The sequence below is a fragment of the Triticum urartu genome, chromosome 3A, assembly GCF_056163025.1.
Source record: "Triticum urartu cultivar PI428250 chromosome 3A, HENAU_Tu73, whole genome shotgun sequence".
NCBI classification, from domain to species: Eukaryota; Viridiplantae; Streptophyta; class Magnoliopsida; order Poales; family Poaceae; genus Triticum; species Triticum urartu.
The window spans coordinates 712,236,691-712,261,621 of NC_141875.1; the positions used below are offsets into that span (position 1 = coordinate 712,236,691).

Consider the following 24,931-nt stretch of genomic DNA (forward strand, 5'->3'; position numbering starts at 1 on the left):
TGGATCCATTGTTACCTTAGTTGCGATCTTGATCGTATTTGTTGTTGCATTTAAATGCTTTAGCTAGAGAGTTATTTGTTTGTTGCATTTAAGTGTTGTATGAACTTTATGTATGAACTTGTATTAATTTGGTCTATTCGGTGTTGTGTAATGAAAATGAGCCGGCAATGGATGTACGATGATCGATGCTCTCCCCAGTTCGTTGAGGGCGTGCATACTTTTCTGCTTGCGGCTGAGGCAAACAAGCGGGCGGATGGTTTTATGCCTTGTCCATGTGCTCGTTGTAAGAATGGTCACAATTACTCTACGTCAAGAACCATTCACGTCCACCTGTTTAAGTCCGGTTTCATTCTCCATTATAATGTTTGGACCAAGCACGGAGAAAGAGGGGTTATGATGGAAGACAATGAAGAAGAAGAGGACGACGACAGCTATCCTGGCCATGGGTTCCCTGAATACGATGATACAACAATGGGGGAAGAAGCTGAGCCGGTAATGCGGGAAGAAGCTGAGCCAGCAATGCGGGAAGAAGCTGAAGAAGAGGCATCAGATGAGCCCGTTGATAATCTAGGTCGGGCCATTGCCGATGCAAAGAGAAACTGCGCAAGTGATTTGGAGAAGAAGAAGTTGCAGCGCATGTTAGAGGATCACAAAAAATTGTTGTACCCGAATTGCGTAGGTGACAAGAAAAAGCTGAGCACCACACTGGAATTGCTGCAATGGAAGGCAGAGAATGGTGTATCTGACAAGGGATTTGGAAAGTTGCTGGTAATGATAAAGGATATGCTTCCAAAGGACAACGAATTGCCCGAGAGTACGTACGAAGCAAAGAAGGCTGTCTGCCCTCTAGGGTTAGAGGTGCAGAAGATACATGCATGCCCTAATGATTGCATCCTGTACCGCGGTGAGTACGAGGATTTGAACGCTTGCCCGGTATGTGGTGCATTGCGCTATAAGATCAGCCGCGATGACCCTAGTGATGTCGAGGGCCGGCGCCCCAGGAAGAAGATTCCTGCCAAGATGATGTGGTATGCTCCTATAATACCACGATTGAAACGTTTGTTCCAAAATAAAGAGCATGCCAAGGCGATGCGATGGCACAGAGAAGACCGTAAGAAAGACGGAAAGTTGAGAGTACCCGCTGACGGGTCGCAGTGGAGAAAAATCGAAAAAAAGTACGGGAAGGAGTTTGCAGATGACGCAAGGAGCGTATGGTTTGGTCTAAGCGTAGATGGCATTAATCCTTTTGGGGAGCAGAGCAGCAACTATAGCACCTGGCCTGTGACTCTATGTTTGTATAACCTTCCTCCTTGGTTGTGCATGAAGCAGAAGTTCATTATGATGCCAGTGCTCATCCAAGGCCCTAAACAACCCGGCAACGACATTGATGTGTACCTAAGGCCATTAGTTGAAGAACTCTTACAACTGTGGAATGGAACAGGTGTACGTGCGTGGGATGAGCACATGGGGGAAGAATTTGACCTAAAGGCGTTGCTGTTCGTGACCATCAATGATTGGCCTACTCTCAGTAACCTTTCAGGACAGACAAACAAGGGATACCGCGCATGCACGCACTGTTTGGACGATACCGACAGTATATGTTTGGCTAATAAGAATGTGTACCTGGGACATCGTCGATTTCTTCCGAGCAGGCATCCCGTAAGAAAGAAAGGCAAGCATTTCAAAGGTGAGGCGGATCACCGGACGAAGCCTCGCCACCGTACTGGTGCTGATGTACATGATATGGTCAAGGATTTGAAGGTGGTCTTTGGAAAAGGTCCTGGTGGACAACCTGTTCCGAATGACGCTGACGGACGCGCACCCATGTGGAAGAAGAAATCTATATTTTGGGACCTGCCCTATTGGAAAGACCTCGAGGTCCGCTCCGCAATCGACGTGATGCACATGACGAAGAATCTTTGTGTGACCCTGCTTGGCTTCTTAGGCGTGTATGGGAAGACAAAAGATACACCTGAGGCACGGGAGGACCAGCAACGTATGCACGGAAAAGACGGCATACATCAGGGTCATGCAAGCTACGCTCTTACCAAAGAAGAGAAGGAAATCTTCTTTGAATGCCTGCTCAGTATTAAAGTACCGTCTGGCTTCTCGTCGAATATAAAGGGAATAATTTCAAATAATTCACACTAATTTTTTCATGCCTTTACTGATTTTTAAAGTTAAGTTATTCACAAACTAGTGATTCACACTAATTTTAAATAATTTAAAATTTAAACTATTCAAATTTGAAAACTACGGGCACTAACAGAAAGTTTGTAATTTTTTGTACCTAGAGCAAAAATATTCACAAAGAAACTCTAAATACAAAAAAAAAACAACTCAAAAATAAATAAAGCAAAAAAAGCCCATCTACTAGGCTAGAGCGGCTTGCATACGACTAGAAACCCAACCCGTTGTTGGGCCAGGATGCAGGCCCGCAAAGGCCCAGTAGGCTCACGGGGCAGCACAGCACAGGTAGGCCCAGAAGGCCTGCATTTGAGAGGAGCTCGAAGGAGCAGCCGCGGCTGGGTTTATAAATCAGTGCGGCTGCCCTTCGCTAGGCGAGGTGGGACTAAACTTTGCGCCCCTCGCCTGGCAGCGCACCCCCCTTTAGTACTGGTTTGTGGCACCAACCGGTACTAAAGGGGGGCCTTTAGTACCGGTTGGAGCCACCAACCGGTACTAAAGGGGGGTGCTTCCCGCCGCTTGGCCTGGTCAAAACAGGCCTTTAGTACCGGTTGGTGAAAGGTGCCTTCTATATATACATCACTTCTAAAAATTTCATTCTCCCTCTGTTTCTTCCTCTGTTTCCCGATCGATCGACGCCGTCGCCGCCCCCGTCCTACGCCGCCCCCGTCGCGCGTCGTTGCCGTCGCCGCCCCCATCCTCGTCGCCGCCCTCATCCCCGTCGCCGCCCCCGTCGCCGTCGCCGCCCTCGTCTCCGTCGCCGCCCCGGGCCCGTCCCCGTCGCGCCGTCCCCGCGTCGCCGCCCCGTCACGTCCCGGCCCGTCGCCGTCGCCCCGCTGTGAGCTCTCCCCCTCTAACCCCTCTCCCTCGCCCCCGGTGGCCACCATGGGCGCCGCCCCTCCCCGAGCCCATACACACACAAGCATGATGAACACACACACACGCACATTTCCTTAAGTTAATTAGTATATACGTATTTTGTATGTTTAATTAGTTTAGATTTTTCAGATTATTATTTTTTCACTAGTATATATGTATGAATGCATGTTAGATGGATATAATTAGTGTTTAATTAGTATGGAATTTTTTTATATAATGTTGTTTTTCTGTTTTTAATGGATGTATAGAAGTTGTTTTTTCTGTTTTTAGTGTTAGATGCTTAATTAGTATGAAATAGCATATAGAATTTTGACATATGCAATGATAGCATAATTAGTGTTACATTTGCATATAGTATTTGTTGTCGACGATGCTCGGCCCGCATCCTCGCCGTCGACCCGTTCGCGACGACGTCCTGCTTCAGAGGACCCATGTCCGGGACTGGGCTCCGCCGGGCTGGCACTGGGAGGTGCTACCTTCAGGGGCGCGACGCTTGGTGAGGAACCCGGCCCCGGGTCCCGTCGTCGACCCTCATCTCCTTTGGTGGCATTCGCGTGGACCACTTTCGGTGCAGAGGGAGCCGGCCCCGCCGGAGGTGGTATGTCGCCGTGTCAGGGAGGACGACGAGCACGTCCATCGCTACATGGCTGCTATGGACGTCAGGTTCTCCAATACCTGGCAGGTTCTTTGGGGAGATCACCCGAGCTATGATCCAGTGATGGTTCCTTCACTTTGGTTGTCCACCGCCTAGATTACTCTCTAGTATTCAATCTTTATTAGCTAGCTAGCTAGCTAGTGATGTATTTGATATATAATATTCGAGATGATTTATTCGAGATTATATATATTATTTGAGACGATGTATTCGAGATTATATCTATTATTCGAGACGATGTATTCAAGATTAAATCTATTATTCGAGACGATGTATTCGAGATTATATATATTATTCGAGATGATGTATTCGAGATTATATCTATTATTTGAGATTATACTAAATTGTTTTATATTTCTTTTGGCATAGTTAAATAAAAGCTATGGCGGATAATACCGACAGAGAGAGAGAACAGACCATGTTCGATATCATACGCGGGCCAGATGATGATCAGAATGAAGAAGATTTTGACGGCTCTGAATTTCTAAACAACACCGGAGAGGGTGATATGATATTCGATCGCGACGACCGAGAAGATGAAGTCATGAACTACGACGAAGAACATGTTGATCCTGAAACAACAAACACCGGCGAGGTATATATATTTATATAAGCAGGAATCTGGTGATCATCGCATGTTTTAAATGAGTTGAAGATATATTAACGAATCGATCTTTCTTCTTTCAGCCATCCGGATTGAGCAAATCTTCAGGCAAAAGGACGAAACGAGGCCCGAACAAAAAGTTGAAGGAGGGCGTAAAGTACAATATCGAGGCATTCAAACCTAATGGAGAACCATTAGCACCTAAGAAGATTGCGGACAAGTTCGTTCGTCAGTGCGGAGTTCTTGTGCAGGACCAACTCCCGATCTCCCTTCAAGAATGGAGAAAGCCAGCAAAGCCACGTCCAAATGTTACTTTTGTCGACGAGAATCAAAAAAAACTTCTTTGGGATACTCTCATGGAACATTTCACCCTACCAGATAATTTCACAGAAGCAGATGTGCGGAAAGTCAAGGACGCTGCTTTTAGGAAGATGGCGGTTGCATTCAAGAACCACAAGAGAACGACGTGGGAGAAGTGTTGGGGAACGCAGTAATTTCAAAAAATTTCCTACGCACACGCAAGATCATGGTGATGCATAGCAACGAGAGGGGAGAGTATGATCTACGTACCCTTGTAGATCGCAACAGAAGCGTTGACACAACGTAGTGGAAGTAGTCGTACGTCTTCTTCCCGATCCGACCGATCCAAGCACCGTTACTCCGGCACCTCCGAGTTCTTAGCACACGTACAGCTCGATGACGCTCCCCGGGCTCCGATCCAGCAAAGCTTCGGGGATGAGTTCCGTCAGTACAACGGCGTGGTGACGATGATGATGTTCTACCGACGCAGGGCTTCGCCTAAGCACTACAACGATATGACCGAGGTGGAATATGGTGGCAGGGGGCACCGCACACGGCTAAGGAACGATCACGAGGATCAATTGTGTGTTCTAGGGTGCCCCCTTGCCTCCGTATATAAAGGAGCCAAGGGGAGGGGTGCGGCCGGCCAGGAGGTGGGCGCAGGAGGAGTCCTACTCCTACCGGGAGTAGGACTCCCCCCCAATCCTAGTTGGAATAGGATTCCTTGAGGGGGGGAAGAGAGAGAGGGGGCCGACCACCTCTCCTTGTCCTAATAGGACTAGGGGAGGGGGGAGGCGCGTGGCCCACCTTGGGCTGCCCCTTTCTCCTTTCCACTAAAGCCCACTAAGGCCCATATAGCTCCCGGGGGGTTCCGGTAACCTCCCGGTACTCCGGTAAAATCCCGATTTCACCCGGAACACTTCCGATATCCAAACATAGGCTTCCAATATATCAATCTTTATGTCTCGACCATTTCGAGACTCCTCGTCATGTCCATGATCACATCCGGGACTCCGAACAACCTTCGGTACATCAAAATGCATAAACTCATAATAACTGTCATCGTAACGTTAAGCGTGCGGACCCTACGGTTCGAGAACAATGTAGACATGACTGAGACAAATCTCCGGTCAATAACCAATAGCGGGACCTGGATGCCCATATTGGCTCCTACATATTCTACGAAGATCTTTATCGGTCAGACCGCATAACAACATACGTTGTTCCCTTTGTCATCGGTATGTTACTTGCCCGAGATTCGATCGTCGGTATCCAATACCTAGTTCAATCTCGTTACCGGCAAGTCTCTTTACTCGTTCCGTAATACATCGTCTCGCAACTAACTCATTAGTTGCAATGCTTGCAAGGCTTATGTGATGTGCATTACCGAGAGGGCCCAGAGATACCTCTCCGACAATCGGAGTGACAAATCCTAATCTCGAAATACGCCAACCCAACATGTACCTTTGGAGACACCTGTAATGCTCCTTTATAATCACCCAGTTACGTTGTGACGTTTGGTAGCACCCAAAGTGTTCCTCCGGCAAACGGGAGTTGCATAATCTCATAGTCATAGGAACATGTATAAGTCATGAAGAAAGCAATAGCAACATACTAAACGATCGGTTGCTAAGCTAATGGAATGGGTCATGTCAATCAGATCATTCAACTAATGATGTGACCTCATTAATCAAATAACAACACTTTGTTCATGGTTAGGAAACATAACCATCTTTGATTAACGAGCTAGTCAAGTAGAGGCATACTAGTGACACTCTGGTTGTCTATGTATTCACACATGTATTATGTTTCCGGTTAATACAATTCTAGCATGAATAATAAACATTTATCATGATATAAGGAAATAAATAATAACTTTATTATTGCCTCTAGGGCATATTTCCTTCAGTCTCCCACTTGCACTAGAGTCAATAATCTAGATTACACAGCTATGATTCTAACACCCATGGAGTCTTTGGTGCTGATCATGTTTTGCTCGTGGAAGAGGCTTAGTCAATGGGTCTGCAACATTCAGATCCGTATGTATCTTGCAAATCTCTGTCTCCCACCTGGACTAGATCCCGGATGGAATTGAAGCGTCTCTTGATGTGTTTGGTTCTCTTGTGAAATCTGGATTCCTTTGCCAAGGCAATTGCACCAGTATTGTCACAAAAGATTTTCATTGGACCCGATGCACTAGGTATAACACCTAGATCGGATATGAACTCCTTCATCCAGACTCCTTCGTTTGCTGCTTCCGAAGCAGCTATGTACTCCGCTTCACATGTAGATCCCGCTACGACGCTTTGTTTAGAACTGCACCAACTGACAGCTCCACCATTTAATGTAAACATGTATCCGGTTTGCGATTTAGAATCGTCTGGATCAGTGTCAAAGCTTGCATCAACGTAACCTTTTACGGTGAGCTCTTTATCACCTCCATATACGAGAAACATATCCTTAGTCCTTTTCAGGTATTTCAGGATGTTCTTGACCGCTGTCCAGTGATCCACTCCTGGATTACTTTGGTACCTCCCTGCTAAGCTTATAGCAAGGCACACATCAGGTCTGGTACACAGGATTGCATACATGATAGAGCCTATGGCTGAAGCATAGGGAACATCTTTCATTTTCTCTCTATCTTCTGCAGTGGTCGGGCATTGAGTCTGACTCAACTTCACACCTTGTAACACAGGCAAGAATCCTTTCTTTGCCTGATCCATTTTGAACTTCTTCAAAATCTTGTCAAGGTATGTGCTTTGTGAAAGTCCAATTAAGCGTCTTGATCTATCTCTATAGATCTTTATGCCTAATATGTAAGCAGCTTCACCGAGGTCTTTCATTGAAAAAATCTTATTCAAGTATCCCTTTATGCTATCCAGAAATTCTATATCATTTCCAATTAGCAATATGTCATCCACATATAATATCAGAAATGCTACAGAGCTCCCACTCACTTTCTTGTAAATACAGGCTTCTCCGAAAGTCTGTATAAAACCAAATGCTTTGATCACACTATCAAAACGTTTATTCCAACTCCGAGAGGCTTGCACCAGTCCATAAATGGATCGCTGGAGCTTGCACACTTTGTTAGCTCCCTTTGGATTGACAAAACCTTCCGGTTGCATCATATACAACTCTTCTTCCAGAAATCCATTCAGGAATGCAGTTTTGACATCCATTTGCCAAATTTCATAATCATAAAATGCGGCAATTGCTAACATGATTCGGACAGACTTAAGCATCGCTACGGGTGAGAAGGTCTCATCGTAGTCAACCCCTTGAACTTGTCGAAAACCTTTTGCGACAAGTCGAGCTTTGTAGACAGTAATATTACCGTTAGCGTTAGTCTTCTTCTTGAAGATCCATTTATTCTCAATTGCTTGCCGATCATCGGGCAAGTCAACCAAAGTCCATACTTTGTTCTCATACATGGATCCCATCTCAGATTTCATGGCTTCAAGCCACTTTGCGGAATCTGGGCTCACCATCGCTTCTTCATAGTTCGTAGGTTCATCATGATCTAGTAGCACGACTTCCAGAACTGGATTACCGTACCACTCTGGCGCGGATCTCACTCTGGTTGATCTACGAGGTTCAGTAGTATCTTGTTCTGAAGTTTCATGATCATTATCATTAACCTCCTCACTTATTGGTGTAGGTGTCGCAGAAACATTTTTCTGTGATGTACTACTTTCCAATAAAGGAGCAGGTATGGTTACCTCGTCAAGTTCTACTTTCCTCCCACTCACTTGTTTCGAGAGAAACTCCTTCTCTAGAAAGTTTCCGAATTTAGCAACAAAAGTCTTGCCTTCGGATAGTTTCCTTTGGATATCCAATAGTTTCCTTTGGATATCTTATGAAGACACATTTCTCCGATTTGGGTTCGAGCTAATCAGGTTGAAGCTTTTTCACATAAGCATCGCAGCCCCAAACTTTCAGAAACGACAACTTTGGTTTCTTGCCAAACCATAGTTCATAAGGCGTCGTCTCAACGGATTTTGATGGTGCCCTATTTAACGTGAATGCGGCCGTCTCTAGAGCGTATCCCCAAAACGATAGCGGTAAATCAGTAAGAGACATCATAGATCGCACCATATCTAGTAAAGTACGATTACGACGTTCGGACACACCATTACGTTGTGGTGTTCCGGGTGGCGTGAGTTGCGAAACTATTCCACAATTTTTCAAATGTACACCAAACTCGTAACTCAAATATTCTCCTCCACGATCAGATCGTAGAAATTTTATTTTCTTGTTACGATGATTTTCAACTTCACTCTGAAATTCTTTGAACTTTTCAAATGTTTCAGACTTGTGTTTCATTAAGTAGATATACCCATATCTGCTTAAGTCATCTGTGAAGGTGAGAAAATAACGATATCCGCCACGAGCCTCAATATTCATCGGACCACATACATCTGTATGTATGATTTCCAACAAATCGGTTGCTCTCTCCGTAGTACCGGAGAACGGTGTTTTAGTCATCTTGCCCATGAGGCACGGTTCGCAAGTACCAAGCGATTCATAATCAAGTGGTTCCAAAAGCCCATCAGTATGGAGTTTCTTCATGCGCTTTACACCGATATGACCTAAACGGCAGTGCCACAAATAAGTTGCACCATCATTATCAACCCTGCATCTTTTGGTTTCAACATTATGAATATGTGTATCACTACTCTCGAGATTCAATAAGAATAGACCACTCTTCAAGGGTGCATGACCATAAAAGATATTACTCATATAAATATAACAACCATTATTCTCTGATTTAAATGAATAACCGTCTCGCATTAAACAAGATCCAGATATAATGTTCATGCTCAACGCTGGCACCAAATAACAATTATTTAGGTCTAATACTAATCCCGAAGGTAGATGTAGAGGTAGCGTGCCGACCGCGATCACATCGACTTTGGAACCATTTCCCACGCGCATCGTCACCTCGTCCTTAGCCAATCTTCGCTTAATCCGTAGTCCCTGTTTCGAGTTGCAAATATTAGCAACAGAACCAGTATCAAATACCCAGGTGCTACTGCGAGCATTAGTAAGGTACACATCAATAACATGTATATCACATATACCTTTGTTCACCTTGCCATCCTTCTTATCCGCCAAATACTTGGGGCAGTTCCGCTTCCAGTGACCAGTCTGCTTGCAGTAGAAGCACTCAGTTTCAGGCTTAGGTCCAGACTTGGGTTTCTTCTCTTGAGCAGCAACTTGCTTGCCGTTCTTCTTGAAGTTTCCCTTCTTCTTCCCTTTGCCCTTTTTCTTGAAACTAGTGGTCTTGTTGACCATCAACACTTGATGCTCCTTCTTGATTTCTACCTCCGTAGCTTTCAGCATTGCGAAGAGCTCGGGAATAGTCTTATTCATCCCTTGCATATTATAGTTCATCACGAAGCTCTTGTAGCTTGGTGGTAGTGATTGGAGAATTCTGTCAATGACGCAATCATCTAGAAGATTAACTCCCATCTGAATCAAGTGATTATTATACCCAGACATTTTGAGTATATGCTCACTGACAGAACTGTTCTCCTCCATCTTGCAGCTATAGAACTTATTGAAGACTTCATATCTCTCAATCCGGGCATTTGCTTGAAATATTAACTTCAACTCCTGGAACATCTCATATGCTCCATGACGTTCAAAACATCGTTGAAGTCCCGATTCTAAGCCGTAAAGCATGGCACACTGAACTATCGAGTAGTCATCAGCTTTGCTCTGCCAGACGTTCATAACATCTGGTGTTGCTCCAGCAGCAGTCCTGGCACCCAGCGGTGCTTCCAGGACATAATTCTTCTGAGCAGCAATGAGGATAATCCTCAAGTTACGGACCCAGTCCGTGTAATTGCTACCATCATCTTTCAACTTTGCTTTCTCAAGGAACGCATTAAAATTCAACGGAACAACAGCACGAGCCATCTATCTACAATCAAACATAAACAAGCAAGATACTATCAGGTACTAAGTTCATGATAAGTTTTAGTTCAATTAATCAAATTACTTAAGAACTCCCACTTAGATAGACATCCCTCTAATCCTCTAAGTGATCACGTGATCCAAATCAACTAAACCATGTCCGATCATCACGTGAGATGGAGTAGTTTCATTGGTGAACATCGCTATGTTGATCATATCTATTATATGATTCACGCTCGACCTTTCGGTCTCCGTGTTCCGAGGCCATATCTGTATATGCTTGGCTCGTCAAGTATAACCTGAGTATTCCGCGTGTGCAACTGTTTTGCACCCATTGTATTTGAACGTAGAGCCTATCACACCCGATCATCACGTGGTGTCTCAGCACGAAGAACTTTCGCAACGGTGCATACTCAGGGAGAACACTTCTTGATAATTTAGTGAGAGATCATCTTATAATGCTACCGTCAATCAAAGCAAGATAAGATGCATAAAGGATAAACATCACATGCAATCAATATAAGTGATATGATATGGCCATCATCATCTTGTGATTGTGATCTCCATCTCCGAAGCACCGTCGTGATCACCATCGTCACCGGCGCGACACCTTGATCTCCATCGTAGCATCGTTGTCGTCTCGCCAATCTTATGCTTCCACGACTATCGCTACCTCTTAGTGATAAAGTAAAGCATTACATCGCGATTGCATTGCATACAATAAAGCGACAACCATATGGCTCCTGCCAGTTGCCGATAACTCGGTTACAAGCATCATGTCTTGACCATATCACATCACAACATGCCCTGCAAAAACAAGTTAGACGTCCTCTACTTTGTTGTTGCAAGTTTTACGTGGCTACTACGGGCTTAAGCAAGAACCAATCTCACCTACGCATCAAAACCACAACGATAGTTTGTCAATTTGACTCCGTTTTAACCTTCGCAAGGACCGGGCGTAGCCACACTCGGTTCAACTAAAGTTGGAGAAACAGTCACCCACAAGCCACCTATGTGCAAAGCACGTCGGGAGAACCGGTCTCGCGTAAGCGTACGCGTAATGTCGGTCCGGGCCGCTTCATCCAACAATACCGCCGAACCAAAGTATGACATGCTGGTAGGCAGTATGACTTATATCGTCCACAACTCACTTGTGTTCTACTCGTGCAAATAACATCAAACCATAAAACCTAGGCTCGGATGCCACTGTTGGGGAACGCAGTAATTTCAAAAAAATTCCTACGCACACGCAAGATCATGGTGATGCATAGCAACGAGAGGGGAGAGTATGATCTACGTACCCTTGTAGATCGCAACAGAAGCGTTAACACAACATAGTGGAAGTAGTCGTACGTCTTCTTCCCGATCCGACTGATCCAAGCACCGTTACTCCGGCACCTCCGAGTTCTTAGCACACGTACAGCTCGATGACGCTCCCCGGGCTCCGATCCAGCAAAGCTTCGGGGATGAGTTCCGTCAGCACAACGGCGTGGTGACGATGATGATGTTCTACCGACGCAGGGCTTCGCCTAAGCACTACAACGATATGACCGAGGTGGAATATGGTGGCAGGGGGCACCGCACACGGCTAAGGAACGATCACGAGGATCAATTGTGTGTTCTAGGGTGCCCCCTTGCCTCCATATATAAAGGAGCCAAGGGGAGGGGTGCGGCCGGCCAGGAGGTGGGCGCAGGAGGAGTCCTACTCCTACCAGGAGTAGGACTCCCCCCCAATCCTAGTTGGAATAGGATTCCTTGAGGGGGGAAGAGAGAGAGGGGGCCGACCACCTCTCCTTGTCCTAATAGGACTAGGGGAGGGGGGAGGCGCACGGCCCACCTTGGGCTGCCCCTTTCTCCTTTCCACTAAAGCCCACTAAGGCCCATATAGCTCCCGGGGGGTTCCGGTAACCTCCCGGTACTCCGGTAAAATCCCGATTTCACCCGGAACACTTCCGATATCCAAACATAGGCTTCCAATATATCAATCTTTATGTCTCGACCATTTCGAGACTCCTCGTCATGTCCATGATCACATCCGGGACTCCGAACAACCTTCGGTACATCAAAATGCATAAACTCATAATAACTATCATCGTAACGTTAAGCGTGCGGACCCTACGGTTCGAGAATAATGTAGACATGACTGAGACAAATCTCCGGTCAATAACCAATAGCGGGACCTGGATGCCCATATTGGCTCCTACATATTCTACGAAGATCTTTATCGGTCAGACCGCATAACAACATACGTTGTTCCCTTTGTCATCGGTATGTTACTTGCCCGAGATTCGATCGTCGGTATCCAATACCTAGTTCAATCTCGTTACCGACAAGTCTCTTTACTCGTTCCGTAATACATCATCTCGCAACTAACTCATTAGTTGCAATGCTTGCAAGGCTTATGTGATGTGCATTACCGAGAGGGCCCAGAGATACCTCTCCGACAATCGGAGTGACAAATCCTAATCTCGAAATACGCCAACCCAACATGTACCTTTGGAGACACCTGTAATGCTCCTTTATAATCACCCAGTTACGTTGTGACGTTTGGTAGCACCCAAAGTGTTCCTCCGGCAAACGGGAGTTGCATAATCTCATAGTCATAGGAACATGTATAAGTCATGAAGAAAGCAATAGCAACATACTAAACGATCGGTTGCTAAGCTAATGGAATGGGTCATGTCAATCAGATCATTCAACTAATGATGTGACCTCGTTAATCAAATAACAACACTTTGTTCATGGTTAGGAAACATAACCATCTTTGATTAACGAGCTAGTCAAGTAGAGGCATACTAGTGACACTCTGGTTGTCTATGTATTCACACATGTATTATGTTTCCGGTTAATACAATTCTAGCATGAATAATAAACATTTATCATGATATAAGGAAATAAATAATAACTTTATTATTGCCTCTAGGGCATATTTCCTTCAAGAAGTACGTCAAGGAAGGAAGGAAGACTCCAGTATTCGAGGGGATACTAGAGAATCAAAGTGCTCATTGGGACGATTTCGTGAAATTCAAGGATTCAAAATTAGGTAAGGAACGGTCGAGAATAAACAAGAAGAATGCCGAAAAAAAGGATAAGTTCCATAAGCTGGGGCCAGGTGGCTACGCGGTGGCAATGCCTAAGTGGGATAAGTCTGAGAAAGAGATGGAGGATGCAAGTGTCACTCCGGTTACTAAGAGCTGGCCCCCAGGTGCAGGACTTGGTTCTATGCGCATGGGGGGGGAGTTGGACCCGAAGACAGGCAATGTTTCGACGAAGGCATGTCTGAACGGAGCCGACGATGCGCTACTTGTTGCAATAGAAGAGGCTCGATCGGGGGTGTTCCAGCCCAACAGAGAGAACGACGAGCTTACGCGTGCCCTGGGAAATCCTGAACACCCGGGAAGAACACGAGGCAAGGGCGCTCTTCCGTGGTATGAGGGGTTTTCGGACTGGAACGCCGACTACAGAACCCGTGCGAGAAAGAAGATTGCGGAGGAGAAGAAGAGGAAGATGGAGGAGGAGCAGAGGAAGCGGGACTATGAATGCCTTCAAGGCCTAGAAGCAAGTCAAGCGGAATTGGTAGCTAAATTCCAGCGGCAGCAGGAGCAGATCGACTCACTTAGCCAGCAAAGGGGGTCTCAGCATCTGCAGCAGCTAGCGGATGATCCAACATTGGATACCACCGCCCCATCCATGCCGAGAAGCAGCATGGGTTCCGCCCCGGGCGATGCAGTAGTGCTGGATAGATACCCCATGGATGACATCACGGAGAACACTAACTGCGAGCTACACTTCAAAATGAAGAACATATCCATGAAGGTGGCGGACGCCGTTGCTTTTTCAAATTCCCCGAGGCAACCTTCCATTGCAACCCGATTCCAGCGGGCTATGCTCGTGTCTTGGTTGATGAGGTGGTGGACCCATATTCGGAGCTACAGCTTGACATTCCTGGAGGTGACGACGAGCACACATTGGGAGAGGCCATACATCGTGTCATCCTATGGAGAAATGATTGCATCATCTTTTGAAGGCCACCGACACCGCGTCACCCGACTCCTCGTCGAAGTCCGCCACCGAGTCAGCAGACTCCCGCTCCTCCAAGTCCACCAACGCGTGAGGCCACTCCTCCTCCTCCAAGTCCGGCAAAGTGTCAGGCCACTCCTCCTCCAAGTCCGACACAGCGTCAGACGTCCATTCCTCCTCCAAGTCCGGCACAACCTCAGGCCACTGCAAGTCCGGCACAGCTTCAGGCCACTCCTCCTCGTCCAACTCAGCCCCGTCAGCCGTCTCCGCCGCCTCAGCAATCGCAGAAGAGACACCCCGCAGCTATCGTGCGTAGCGGTACGAGTCGAGGTCATAGTACAGGAAGTACAGGCGGAGGCAAGCGATATAAATATGGTCCAAATCTCACTACTCCTCTTCCTGTGAGGGCTTACGACAGGACCGAGGAGCAAACCAATGCCATAGTGCAGGCAGAACTCGACGCCCATTTTGGACCGAAACCGCCACCGCCGCCAAGGGAGAAAGTGCCTGTGGAAGTAGTTGACCACTTCATTCGTATGGCTCAACCACCAGCTCCTAAGCCTGTTGACACAGACTATGAGAGCCACATCAGGAAGTTACATCGACGACGTCTACAGAAGGAGGCGAGCTCGAGCTCGAGCAAACAACAAGCAGCTGTCAAAAAATGCGGGAAAACCGTTGCCCAGCTGGGAAAACAGGCGGCGCAATCGATCCCCTCGCTTGTTGTGCCGCCAACAACACGTGACAGTACGCGCGCCCAATATTATTGTGGCCAAACAGTTTACGTTCCCGAGGTGGGCGATGTGGTAATAACCCAGGAGCATATAATGTAGGCTGAAGAACTCAAGATCACTGTTGGACAACTCCTCAAGATCGAGGACATGCCTGGGATTACAGAGGAGGAAATAAAACGGAAATATGTCTGGGGCCAACCTTTGGTCGAGCCAGAAGATGTCAACAAGCTCCCAACGAGAATGTATGAATTGCATCAATGGTACATGGACATTACCAAGAGATCCAATCGAGAGTCCCTCATGGTGGATGTCAAGAAGGATGATTACTACCATGAGAAAGCTGTGGCCGTTGAGTATTCTGAACTGTTTCAGTTATACAATCAAGACGCACTCGACAAATCTATCGTCAGTTGCTATTGTCTGTAAGTGATTTCTTTCTGTAATTTAAGTCTCAAGCTAGCTGTAGTGATCCTTTTGATCAATCATTACCTGTAATTATCCTCACTATATTCTTTTCTGTGGTATTATGCAGGATGAAGATGTATGAAATGAGAAAAGGTGGACGCTATGGCATTGGGTTCATTGACCCAAACACCGTTAATGAATACACATGGAAAATGAACAAGTATTATGAAAAGCAGGTAGAGGACAGCATGCTAGAGTTCTTGAAGCGCCTCAAATACAATGAAGATATACTACTTCCTTACAACTTCCAGTGAGTTACACTTTCTTGTACTACAAATTCTCTGTTTTTGCCTACTAGCTAGCTACATGTTTTTGCTTACATATGCCCGCTTAATTAAGACATGCAAACGTGTGTGCATGCAGATTTCACTGGATCTTGTGTATCATTAAAGTTGACGCCGGAACAGTTGAAATACTGGACTCGCTACTCAAAGCAAATAGTGACTATAACATCTTGTTTGGGATAGTCAACAGGTAATTTCAATCATTATTAACTATATATCTCGGCCTATTTAGTTCGTCATTTCATAATATGAACTATTTAATAACCCCTTTATTCATTTCCTTTGTCGGCGGGCAAGGCTTGGGCAAGGTTTATCAGCGTCACGGAAGGCGAATGGAAACCAAAGCTGAAATGGTTTCGATCCAAGGTAAGTAATTAAGTAGTACTAGCTAGCTAGCTAGCTGCCATCTCTTTAATTATCATGCTTGATTAATTATTATCTGATCAAATTAAATTCCATTCTCGTAATAAAGGCCCTGAAGCAGGCGCAGGGGACTGATCTGTGTGCATTCTGCGTTTGCGAGAACATTCGCATGATGGCGTCCGAAAGGAGCAGATCTCAAAGACAGGAATGGGTACGCTTGTCAGAACACTATTCACAATTTTTACACCATTATCGATATCTAGTCACACAACTAATACACATGCATATTGATCTCCTTCTTAACAGTTCAAAGAGGTGCGGGACAAGCTCCTAGAAACGGAGCGCGTAGAAGCACTTTAAGAGGAAATAGCGGGATTTTTGCTCGACCAGGTCATAAATCCGAAGGGAGAATACTATTACCCGCTACCGCCCTCATGAACCACTTCCAGTTGTCATCGTGCTCCGAAGGCACCAATTAGGCTAATGCCACTGGCTCCGAAGGCAACATGCATATGTAGGAGAAATTGTATATAGCTATACATGTGTGTATGTGTAAATTAATATGGTGGTTTGTGAGACATTGATGATATATATATGATTGGTTCTACTAGAAATTCTATTTATACATATATATATATGCATAACGTGTACAATGTGTAGTACCGTAAAATACCAGCAAACGAAAAAGAATTAAAATGAAAAACACAAAATTAAATAAAAAAGAAATCATAAAACCAAAAACCCCACAACCATTTAGTACCGGTTGGTGTTACCAACCGGTACTAAAGGGCTCCCGGCCTCCGGAGCTGGCTCGTGCCACGTGGATCCCCTTTAGCACCGATTCGTGCTGAACTGGTACTAAAGGGGGGGGCCTTTAGTGCCGAAACTTTAGTGCCGGTTCCTAAACCGGCACTAAAGGGCCTTACGAACCGGTGCTATTGCCCGGTTCTGCATTAGTGACCCCTAGTTAGTGACCAATGACCGGCAGGGACGTGCAATTATGGAGCAGGACGATCTTTCGGACAGCGAAGGTTGTTTGTCGTCACTTAAAATTAGTTCCCCCTCACTTAAAATTAGTTCCGCCTTGTACACCCACCTGGGCCATACTCGATGCACACTTACAGTGTGCACCACCACAGCCCAGTCAGCCTCATACAAACTTTTTCATCGGCCGAAACAGGATGCATGCAACTCGTCCAGACCGAACGCATAAGGCTGGTCATAGTGGGGAGTAACTTAGACTAGTATCATATGCATGACACTAGTCTAAGTTACTACCTTCATAATACAAAGTAACATAATAGTAGTAGTATCATAGATTGCTTCATTTATTAGCTCGTAGACTCATCTTGTCTTGGAAAGCGTTATGTTACAGTAACATATTATGTTACCACCTCTCATTAATTACTTGCCACATAAGCAAAATTTGCTCGAAGTGCGCTATGTTACTAGCTAAGTTACTCCCACTATGACTAGCCTAAGCTGGTAAACGCCCGAGTCGTCGCACGAGCCTGCATGCATGCATGCATAATGGCAAGTGGGGCCTACTCGCCACAGCTCGGACCAGCTCGTCCATTCCACTCACGACAGCATACAGCAGCACAAACCACCGCCCCCCTCCTCGCCCACCACATCCCCACAAAAAAAAAACTCATCCCACCACACAGTCAAGTTCATAGTAAACACATCGAAGTTCTTGACTCCTCACCAATGGCAGATAAGCAAAGCCCATCACATTCTTGCTCCAACTGCAGGGGCTCCATTCTGGGTCTGACTTGCTACAGGTGCTCCCATGATCTCGCAAGCCCTAGACGATCCTAATGAACAATTTGATGGCGCAGGCAAAACAACACGGTATCTTGCGGCCCATTTGGAGCAGTCGGGAATCAAGCTACCAGTTGATCTAAGAGTAGGAAAATCAAATCAGATTTGCACGGTGGTACGGGATACACAAAATGAGGAATTTTAAAACCAAACTAACCTTAGCTGCCCGTCCATGTCGACGAACACCATCTCGCTACAAGGCAATAGATGGATCTGAATCCCCGAGCGACGACCAGTGTAGCTATTTGTTTCGAGGTCGACTAGCACGTCCTGGCCGGCTAAAGTTTCCAGTGTTAAGCGGGCCCTACCTGATATTTCATGCAAGCCACTTGGTTGGCCAGAACGAGCTGGACCATACAACCTATCCCACGCAAAACGGACCTGTTCTGAGTTCGACCTGGTCCCGAGAATTCTGGAACAAGTCCTAAAGGTTTTGGGGGCGCACGACTTGAGATACTGGACCGTAACGATAGTAAATAGCTACCACATGCGCGTAGTATATGTTCCACATATTGTTCGTTATTACACGCTGTCACTCTTTAGTGCCATCACGATGCATGCAGTGTATGGCTTGGATAAAGTGCGCCAATACCGCCATGCACTGAAAGTGTGCTCCGAGCTAAGGATACCCTACCTAGGGATATGCCGAATTTAGCTCCGATAGTGGCTTCCCATGCAGGTCCTGCTAGGTGAACGTCGTGGATACATGGGAGTTCAGATCGGTTTCGGCGCTGACTCAACTGACCACATCACCCAAGTCAAGATTTACGCTCCAGGTCGGATCACCAGGGATTGGACGAGCTTCTTCATCAGCATCAACCTCGATTGCAACCGGGATCGTGGAAAAATTCATCCACATGGTTCGGGGAATCAACATCAACAATGCTCTCGTGCGACCGTGCATAAAATATGAATGAAATAATCATTTACGTTCTCCCCCATCCTCTATTATCACTTCACCGATCCCTTCGGTGGGATTGTACGAAATTGAGTCTAGAATAACCCTGTTAAATTTCATATCGATCCAATGATGGGATCTTCGGCTATCTTCGAAGTATCGGGGCACTATCAGATCTAGACGGAAATGCGCACGAGTTCGGAAGAAGGAAGCCCGCATCCAACATACATTGGAAGATCCAACCATCCAGATTGCACGGAATTGTCATGGTTGCTACCCCTCAAAATTCCAGCTTGATCCGACAGTTCAAACTTCGAAAAACATTCGAAAAGTGCATCAATTTTGGAACTTGTTTTCCGCGTGAAAACAAATATGATCCAAGTTCATCTTTACTAGTGTGGAACTCATAGCTTCGTTGAACATGTGGATGGCCTTGGCAGCTTCCTCACCGGTGGCCATGCTGACAAAGATGAAGCCCGGCCGTGACTCCAGTAGGTAATTTTGTCATAGCGGAAGGCAGCAACGGCGTAGGCCGTAACCGTGGAGGAGTGAGGAGCTTGGTGGTGTTGGTGTGGTGTGTCAGTGTTCGGTCGTAGTTGTGTGTAATTGCTTACCCGCTACTTTTTTTGGGGTGTGTCTAGAACTCTGCCGACTGAGACTTAACGAAGTCTCGGTCGAGTGACTTCAGCATGTTTTTTTTTTTTTGCTACAAGCGGCACAGCTGGATGCTACAAACGGCGATGAAAAATGTTGCGACGGCATTGCAAGCAACAACACTAAATGCTACAACTGTTCTAACTGAAATGCTACAACCGTCAATGAACGATATTACAACCGGTGAGATGACATGATACAACCGATGATGAACGACATGCTATAACCAGCAAGACGGATGTTGCAACCGGTAGGAAAAAATGTTACAAACGATGGCATAAAATGCTGCATGGTCGACTGAGACTTGTTAAATCTCAGTCGACTGATTTTTACTAGGCCCTTCTTTTTTAGAAATTCCTTATCCGTCACTCCTCCTACCTATTAGGCGGGACTTAAACTTTTTTTAGGTGACTAGCAAAAGGGCCCGTGCGTTGCAACGGGAGAGAAAAAAAATATCATAATCTCCAATGTAATTATGTAACACTTTTTTAATTCAATTCTTGCAAACGTCAGAAATAAAATTACATTGAGTATTTCTTTTTGGACTATGGAATTTGGACGTATCATAGCAATGTTTGTCATGACCCATTTCAGCTCTCCGATGAAAGAGTCTTTCAATCATTTTTATTTTTTTTGTTCAGAAAAACATGAATATATATTTAATTTGAGAAGGTGTTTTATCTAATTTTTGAGAATATTTTCAAAATGGAATTATTTTTGTGGTGACTAACATTTTTTTAGAATACTATGTTTCATTTGTAATAGCTTTTGTGAGAGCATCAAACTATGATCCATCCTAAACATAATTTAAAAATGATTAACATACAAGATAATAGCATATTTAAAATCTACATATTTTTTTGAGAAATTTTCATGTATAACATGTTAGATTTGAAGTTAGGATTTGACAGATATCAGTATTTTTAAAACATTTGAACTTGAAAAAAAATAAACAAAGAGAAAAAAAAGCAGGTCAGGTCGAGCAGCAGTTACATGATGCAACCAAAAGAAAAGAAAGAAAAAATAAGAGGGAGAAGGGATCGAACCCAGATCTACAGGACGCAAGACTCAAGCTCCAACCAGCGGGCCAAGAACATATGCTTGCAATATTTGAGAGTGTTGCTGGATATGAACCAAACACAAGGTGGATGCAACCGGCATTCTCACTTACCGGTAGCATAGCGGGTAATTAGTGCGAACTTCGGGGGCAATTTTTCTGACGGATGACCAGAAGCACTATTTCCTTTATGGGTTTTCTATTTAACAGTCAAGTGTTTTTCAATTCGTCAACATTCAAATTTGTTTCCGTCCGTTCTCCCGCGGAGATTCGCGCTAGTTTTCTTTTTTTCTTCGTGTTGGCGCCCTGTTTCCTCCTGTTGGTTTTCTTTTACCGGGTTCGGTTTTTCTTTGTCTCAACCTGTAACCGCGCCCGTCCTGTTGGCTTTTGTCCTGTTTGAATTTTGGAGTGGGTGTCGTTCCCTTTCATTTGGTCATTCTGTTTCGATAAGGCCGAGGGAGAGAGCTCGAGCGGCGGCGGAGAGGAGGCGGTTCATGGTGATTCCGAGCTATACCACCGTTGGATTTTGATTTCTCCTCCCTTTTCTCTTCATTCCCCGGCTGCCGAGGTTGGTTTCCCTTGTCTCTCGCGTTCCTCTTGGTCCTGTAGTTCCAGATCTAGGCGAGTTTCGTGGTCGTGGTTCGTGGATCGTCTGTTTGCTGTTGTTCGTGGATCTGTGGTAGGTGCTGCCGTGTTGTTCTAGTCTGCCCTTCGTAGTCCGCCCAATTTCCCCCCTCCATTCTGCTCGCCTGAGTTGTGTAGGAGCTTGTAGTTGCGGGTTCTAGGTCTATAGTTGTGTAGGAGCTTGTAGTTGCGGGTTCTAGGAGCTTTATTTGTGGTTGTTTTTCTCCCCTGACGTGTGCTAGGCTTTAGTTTTGTCTATTTTGTGCTGTAGATGGTGGAGGTACACTACTGGTAGTTGCAGCGGTTGATTTGCCTTTTAATTGCAGTGGTGTCTGTCCCCTTTCTGTTAGATGATAGTTGTAGGTGGCTGGTCATGATTCCCCCCGGTAACTAAGGTGTGTCTGAATGTGTTTCAGGAATCTCACTGAATTTGATGCTTGTTTTCCACTGAAATTTCCGATTGAATTTCAGTTTCCTTTCTCTGTATTTTGTAGGCTATTATTAGTGTACTTACCTTGTAACTTGCACTATTATATGAGTGTACTAACTATGTAATTATTTTGTAATATCAGTGTATTTACAGTCTAATATCAGTGTATTTACTTTGTTACTTGCACTGTAAGATCATTGTACTAACTATGTAATTACACTGTAGTATCAGTGTACTTACACTGTAAATCACAGTGTAACTTCAGTTTAATTTTACTCTGCAATCCTAGTAATTTCAGCATGTGGTTAGTTAGTTATGCAAGTGGATCTCTGTGTATTGTAGCTCAAAATTACTGTGGATCTTACCCATTTCAATGTAACTATTGTAATATGTTTGCAGAACCTCCCCGTCCCTACTTTTACAGTGTAATACTCCCATTTTACAATGTAATTCTCTCATATTTTTTGTAATTACTGTGTAATATGTTCTAGTAGTATGACTGTGTAATTACAGTGTTATACTCCCATATTACAGTGTAATTCTCATAATTCTCCCATGTTTGTAATTGTTGTGTAATTTTTCCTAGTAGTAATGTGTAATTTACAGTGTAGTACTTCCAAATGCTGCCAGAATTACAATGTAACTTTCCTCCCAGAATTATTGTGTAATTTATCATCCAATTACAGTTAGCAGTGTTCTGTAATTTCCCCCTGATTCCAGTGTAAATCCTGATTACAGTGTCCTGAGATATGCAAGTTTTTTCAGTGTATTATGCCATGGAATCACTGTGTAATTTGTCCTAGTAGTTACACAGTAATTTAGCCCAACTACTCATGTTTTTTACAGTGTATATGCCCAGATTTACAGTGTATTATGCACTAGAATCATTGTCTACTATGCCCAGATTTACAGTGTAATCATGCCCAGATTTACCTATTTTTTGTAGTGTAATGTTCATGCTTTAGCTCTGTAACTTTCAGGTTTAGATTTATGGGAAAGCTTCAGAAAGTCTCTCACGAGGACGTTCCGTTAGTGTCATCTTTTGAGAGTGCAGATCATACTCGTGAACCATTCGTGCCTATGACTTTGCGGAAGATTGATCATATCTAATGTCTACGGTAGTTATTTTTCTTTTATTTTTTTCTAGTTATATTTTCTTTTTGAGTTTATGTAATCAGTTTATTTATTTTGGCTTTGTTGTCTTTTTTCCTTTTTTCAGGAACTTTTTGATGAAGGAGCCTTTGACAAAGCTCTTTTCAAGTTCTATGTTAATCAAGTTGGTTATCTGCTTTCTCTTTCTTGTTCTTGTTGTTTTATGTTGTTGGTTATTTTCTCTTGTTGAGGTGACTTTTGGCTTTATGTTTTTTCAAAAAGTAAAATCACTGAGGAAGAAGTTATCATCTGCTGGTAGAAGAAATGTGGTTAGTCATTTTCCTCTTGCCATGATGCTCTCGTTCAGTATTAGCTTGTTCATCTTATTATTTACTTTTTTAGTGCACTTCTTTGGTATCTATTTCCTTTTTGTTTGTTGTAGAGGCAGAAATGGTCTACTGATTTCCCGACTTGTCCGACCTTCACCAGATATTTCTGGAAAGTTTTTCTCTGGGGTAGTTGATGGCATGTGTGATAGGTATAAGGGTGTCATTCAGACCTATGGCATGGGGTGTCTTCTTAATTTTGTTAGGACTGAGGTTGCTCTTAGGCTAGTTAAGTGGCTTGCCAGTAGGTTTGACGTATCTGCTTTTGAGTTCCAGTTAAAAAAGAAGTTCATCCCAATCACCAAATATGACATTCACAATATCCTTGACCTCCTAGTAGATGGCGAGCCACTTCTTTGTGATCCTGAGTCAGGCCGTGATTTTGTCCTCTCTCATTTCAATCTGTCAAGTATTCCTCCAGTTTCTTTCTTTGCCAACAAGCTGAAATCTTCTGAAGTTGAGTTGCCTGACGACGACATTTTCATATGCTTCATGATTGTTGCTTTCTCCTCATTTCTATGTCCAAACTCTAGCCTCAGTCCTAGTCCAAAGTATCTACATATCAAGGATTATCGCTCTGTTTGCAAGCTCGATCTATGGCAATTTGTTTATGAGTGGTTGATGTCTAGTATTAAGAAATTCAAGGATTCTACTAAAGTTGCTTCGAAGAGATCTGTGACGTTTGGTGGCTGCCATTACGCCCTGGCTGTTGTCATATGTAGATCATTCCACTGATCGTGTAGTGTCTTTTTTTCTTTCCTTTTTTAACCTCGTTTGTGTTCGTTGTTATAGGTTTCTTACCATGATCATCTCAATTTCAGTCCCCACTCTGTCCTTGATGTCAAGTCTCATCTACTAGCATGGAGAGGTAACAAAGTCAAGTAGTTTGCAGAGCTTGACAGAAACAATAGCCGCTCTTATGGGAAGAGGCCACTGAAGGCTTTTTGTCCTACAGTTCATTTGCAGGTAGTATTGTTCATTTTCTTTATTGCTTTTGGTTATGTTTTTAATTTTCTTCTGGTGTGTGTAAACTTGTTTCTATTTTTGCAGGAGCGTGTTGATAAATCTACAACAAGTAAGGATGTTGATTTTCCTCCTCGCAATGCCTTGTTTGCAGTGACTGTTCTGAATTCTTTTGGCCCTCGGTTTGGCTCCAAGGTACTTGATATGTGTATATTTCCATCTATAGTGTTTTCATATATGTAGTAATCAGTGTTTACTTTGGCTTTTTTGCATTTTTTATTACTTGTCTCATTTCTCGGTTGTTTATTTTTTTCAGACTGCTCAGGAACTTCTTGAGCTTGTTGAGGATAGGAACAAAGTAAACCCAAGATATTTGTTGATTGGTCAGAGTCTCTTATTATTGAGGTGTTGGAATGTTTGTCCCGGTGGCCTTTGCACGAAAACACTGCTCCTGCAACAAAAGTTTCTGTCGGCGAGGATACTTCACAGAATAAGTTCTCTTTTGGTTAGTTGCATTTTTTCCCTTGTATTTTTGCTTTCTCATTTTATGTATTCATTTTGACTTTTATTAGTTTAGTTTTTGTGTCTTT

The 24,931-nt window shown here is 44.4% G+C and overlaps 1 protein-coding gene across 1 annotated transcript; it reads left to right on the top strand.

Annotated features, from left to right (window-relative positions):
- Positions 1–156: 156 nt before the first annotated feature.
- LOC147982026 (uncharacterized) lies at positions 157–16,576 on the top strand. The gene is made up of 7 exons (XM_087517262.1): positions 157–1,214; positions 1,596–2,026; positions 8,074–8,117; positions 9,616–9,639; positions 15,440–15,723; positions 15,834–16,016; positions 16,130–16,576. Exons 1-7 carry the CDS (start codon positions 157–159, stop codon positions 16,242–16,244), a joined length of 2,139 nt encoding a protein of 712 aa, XP_087373388.1. The 3' UTR covers positions 16,245–16,576.
- Positions 16,577–24,931: the final 8,355 nt, after the last annotated feature.

Bases quoted from the DNA above. Each gene is read 5' to 3' on its own strand.
- LOC147982026 (XM_087517262.1), top strand. From the start codon at position 157: ATGAGCCGGCAATGGATGTACGATGATCGATGCTCTCCCCAGTTCGTT. The intron at 1,215-1,595 runs GTTTGGTCTAAG...CGATACCGACAG, and splicing joins GATGACGCAAGGAGCGTATG to TATATGTTTGGCTAATAAGA. The intron at 2,027-8,073 runs GTCATGCAAGCT...ATCCCATCTCAG, and splicing joins AAAAGACGGCATACATCAGG to ATTTCATGGCTTCAAGCCAC.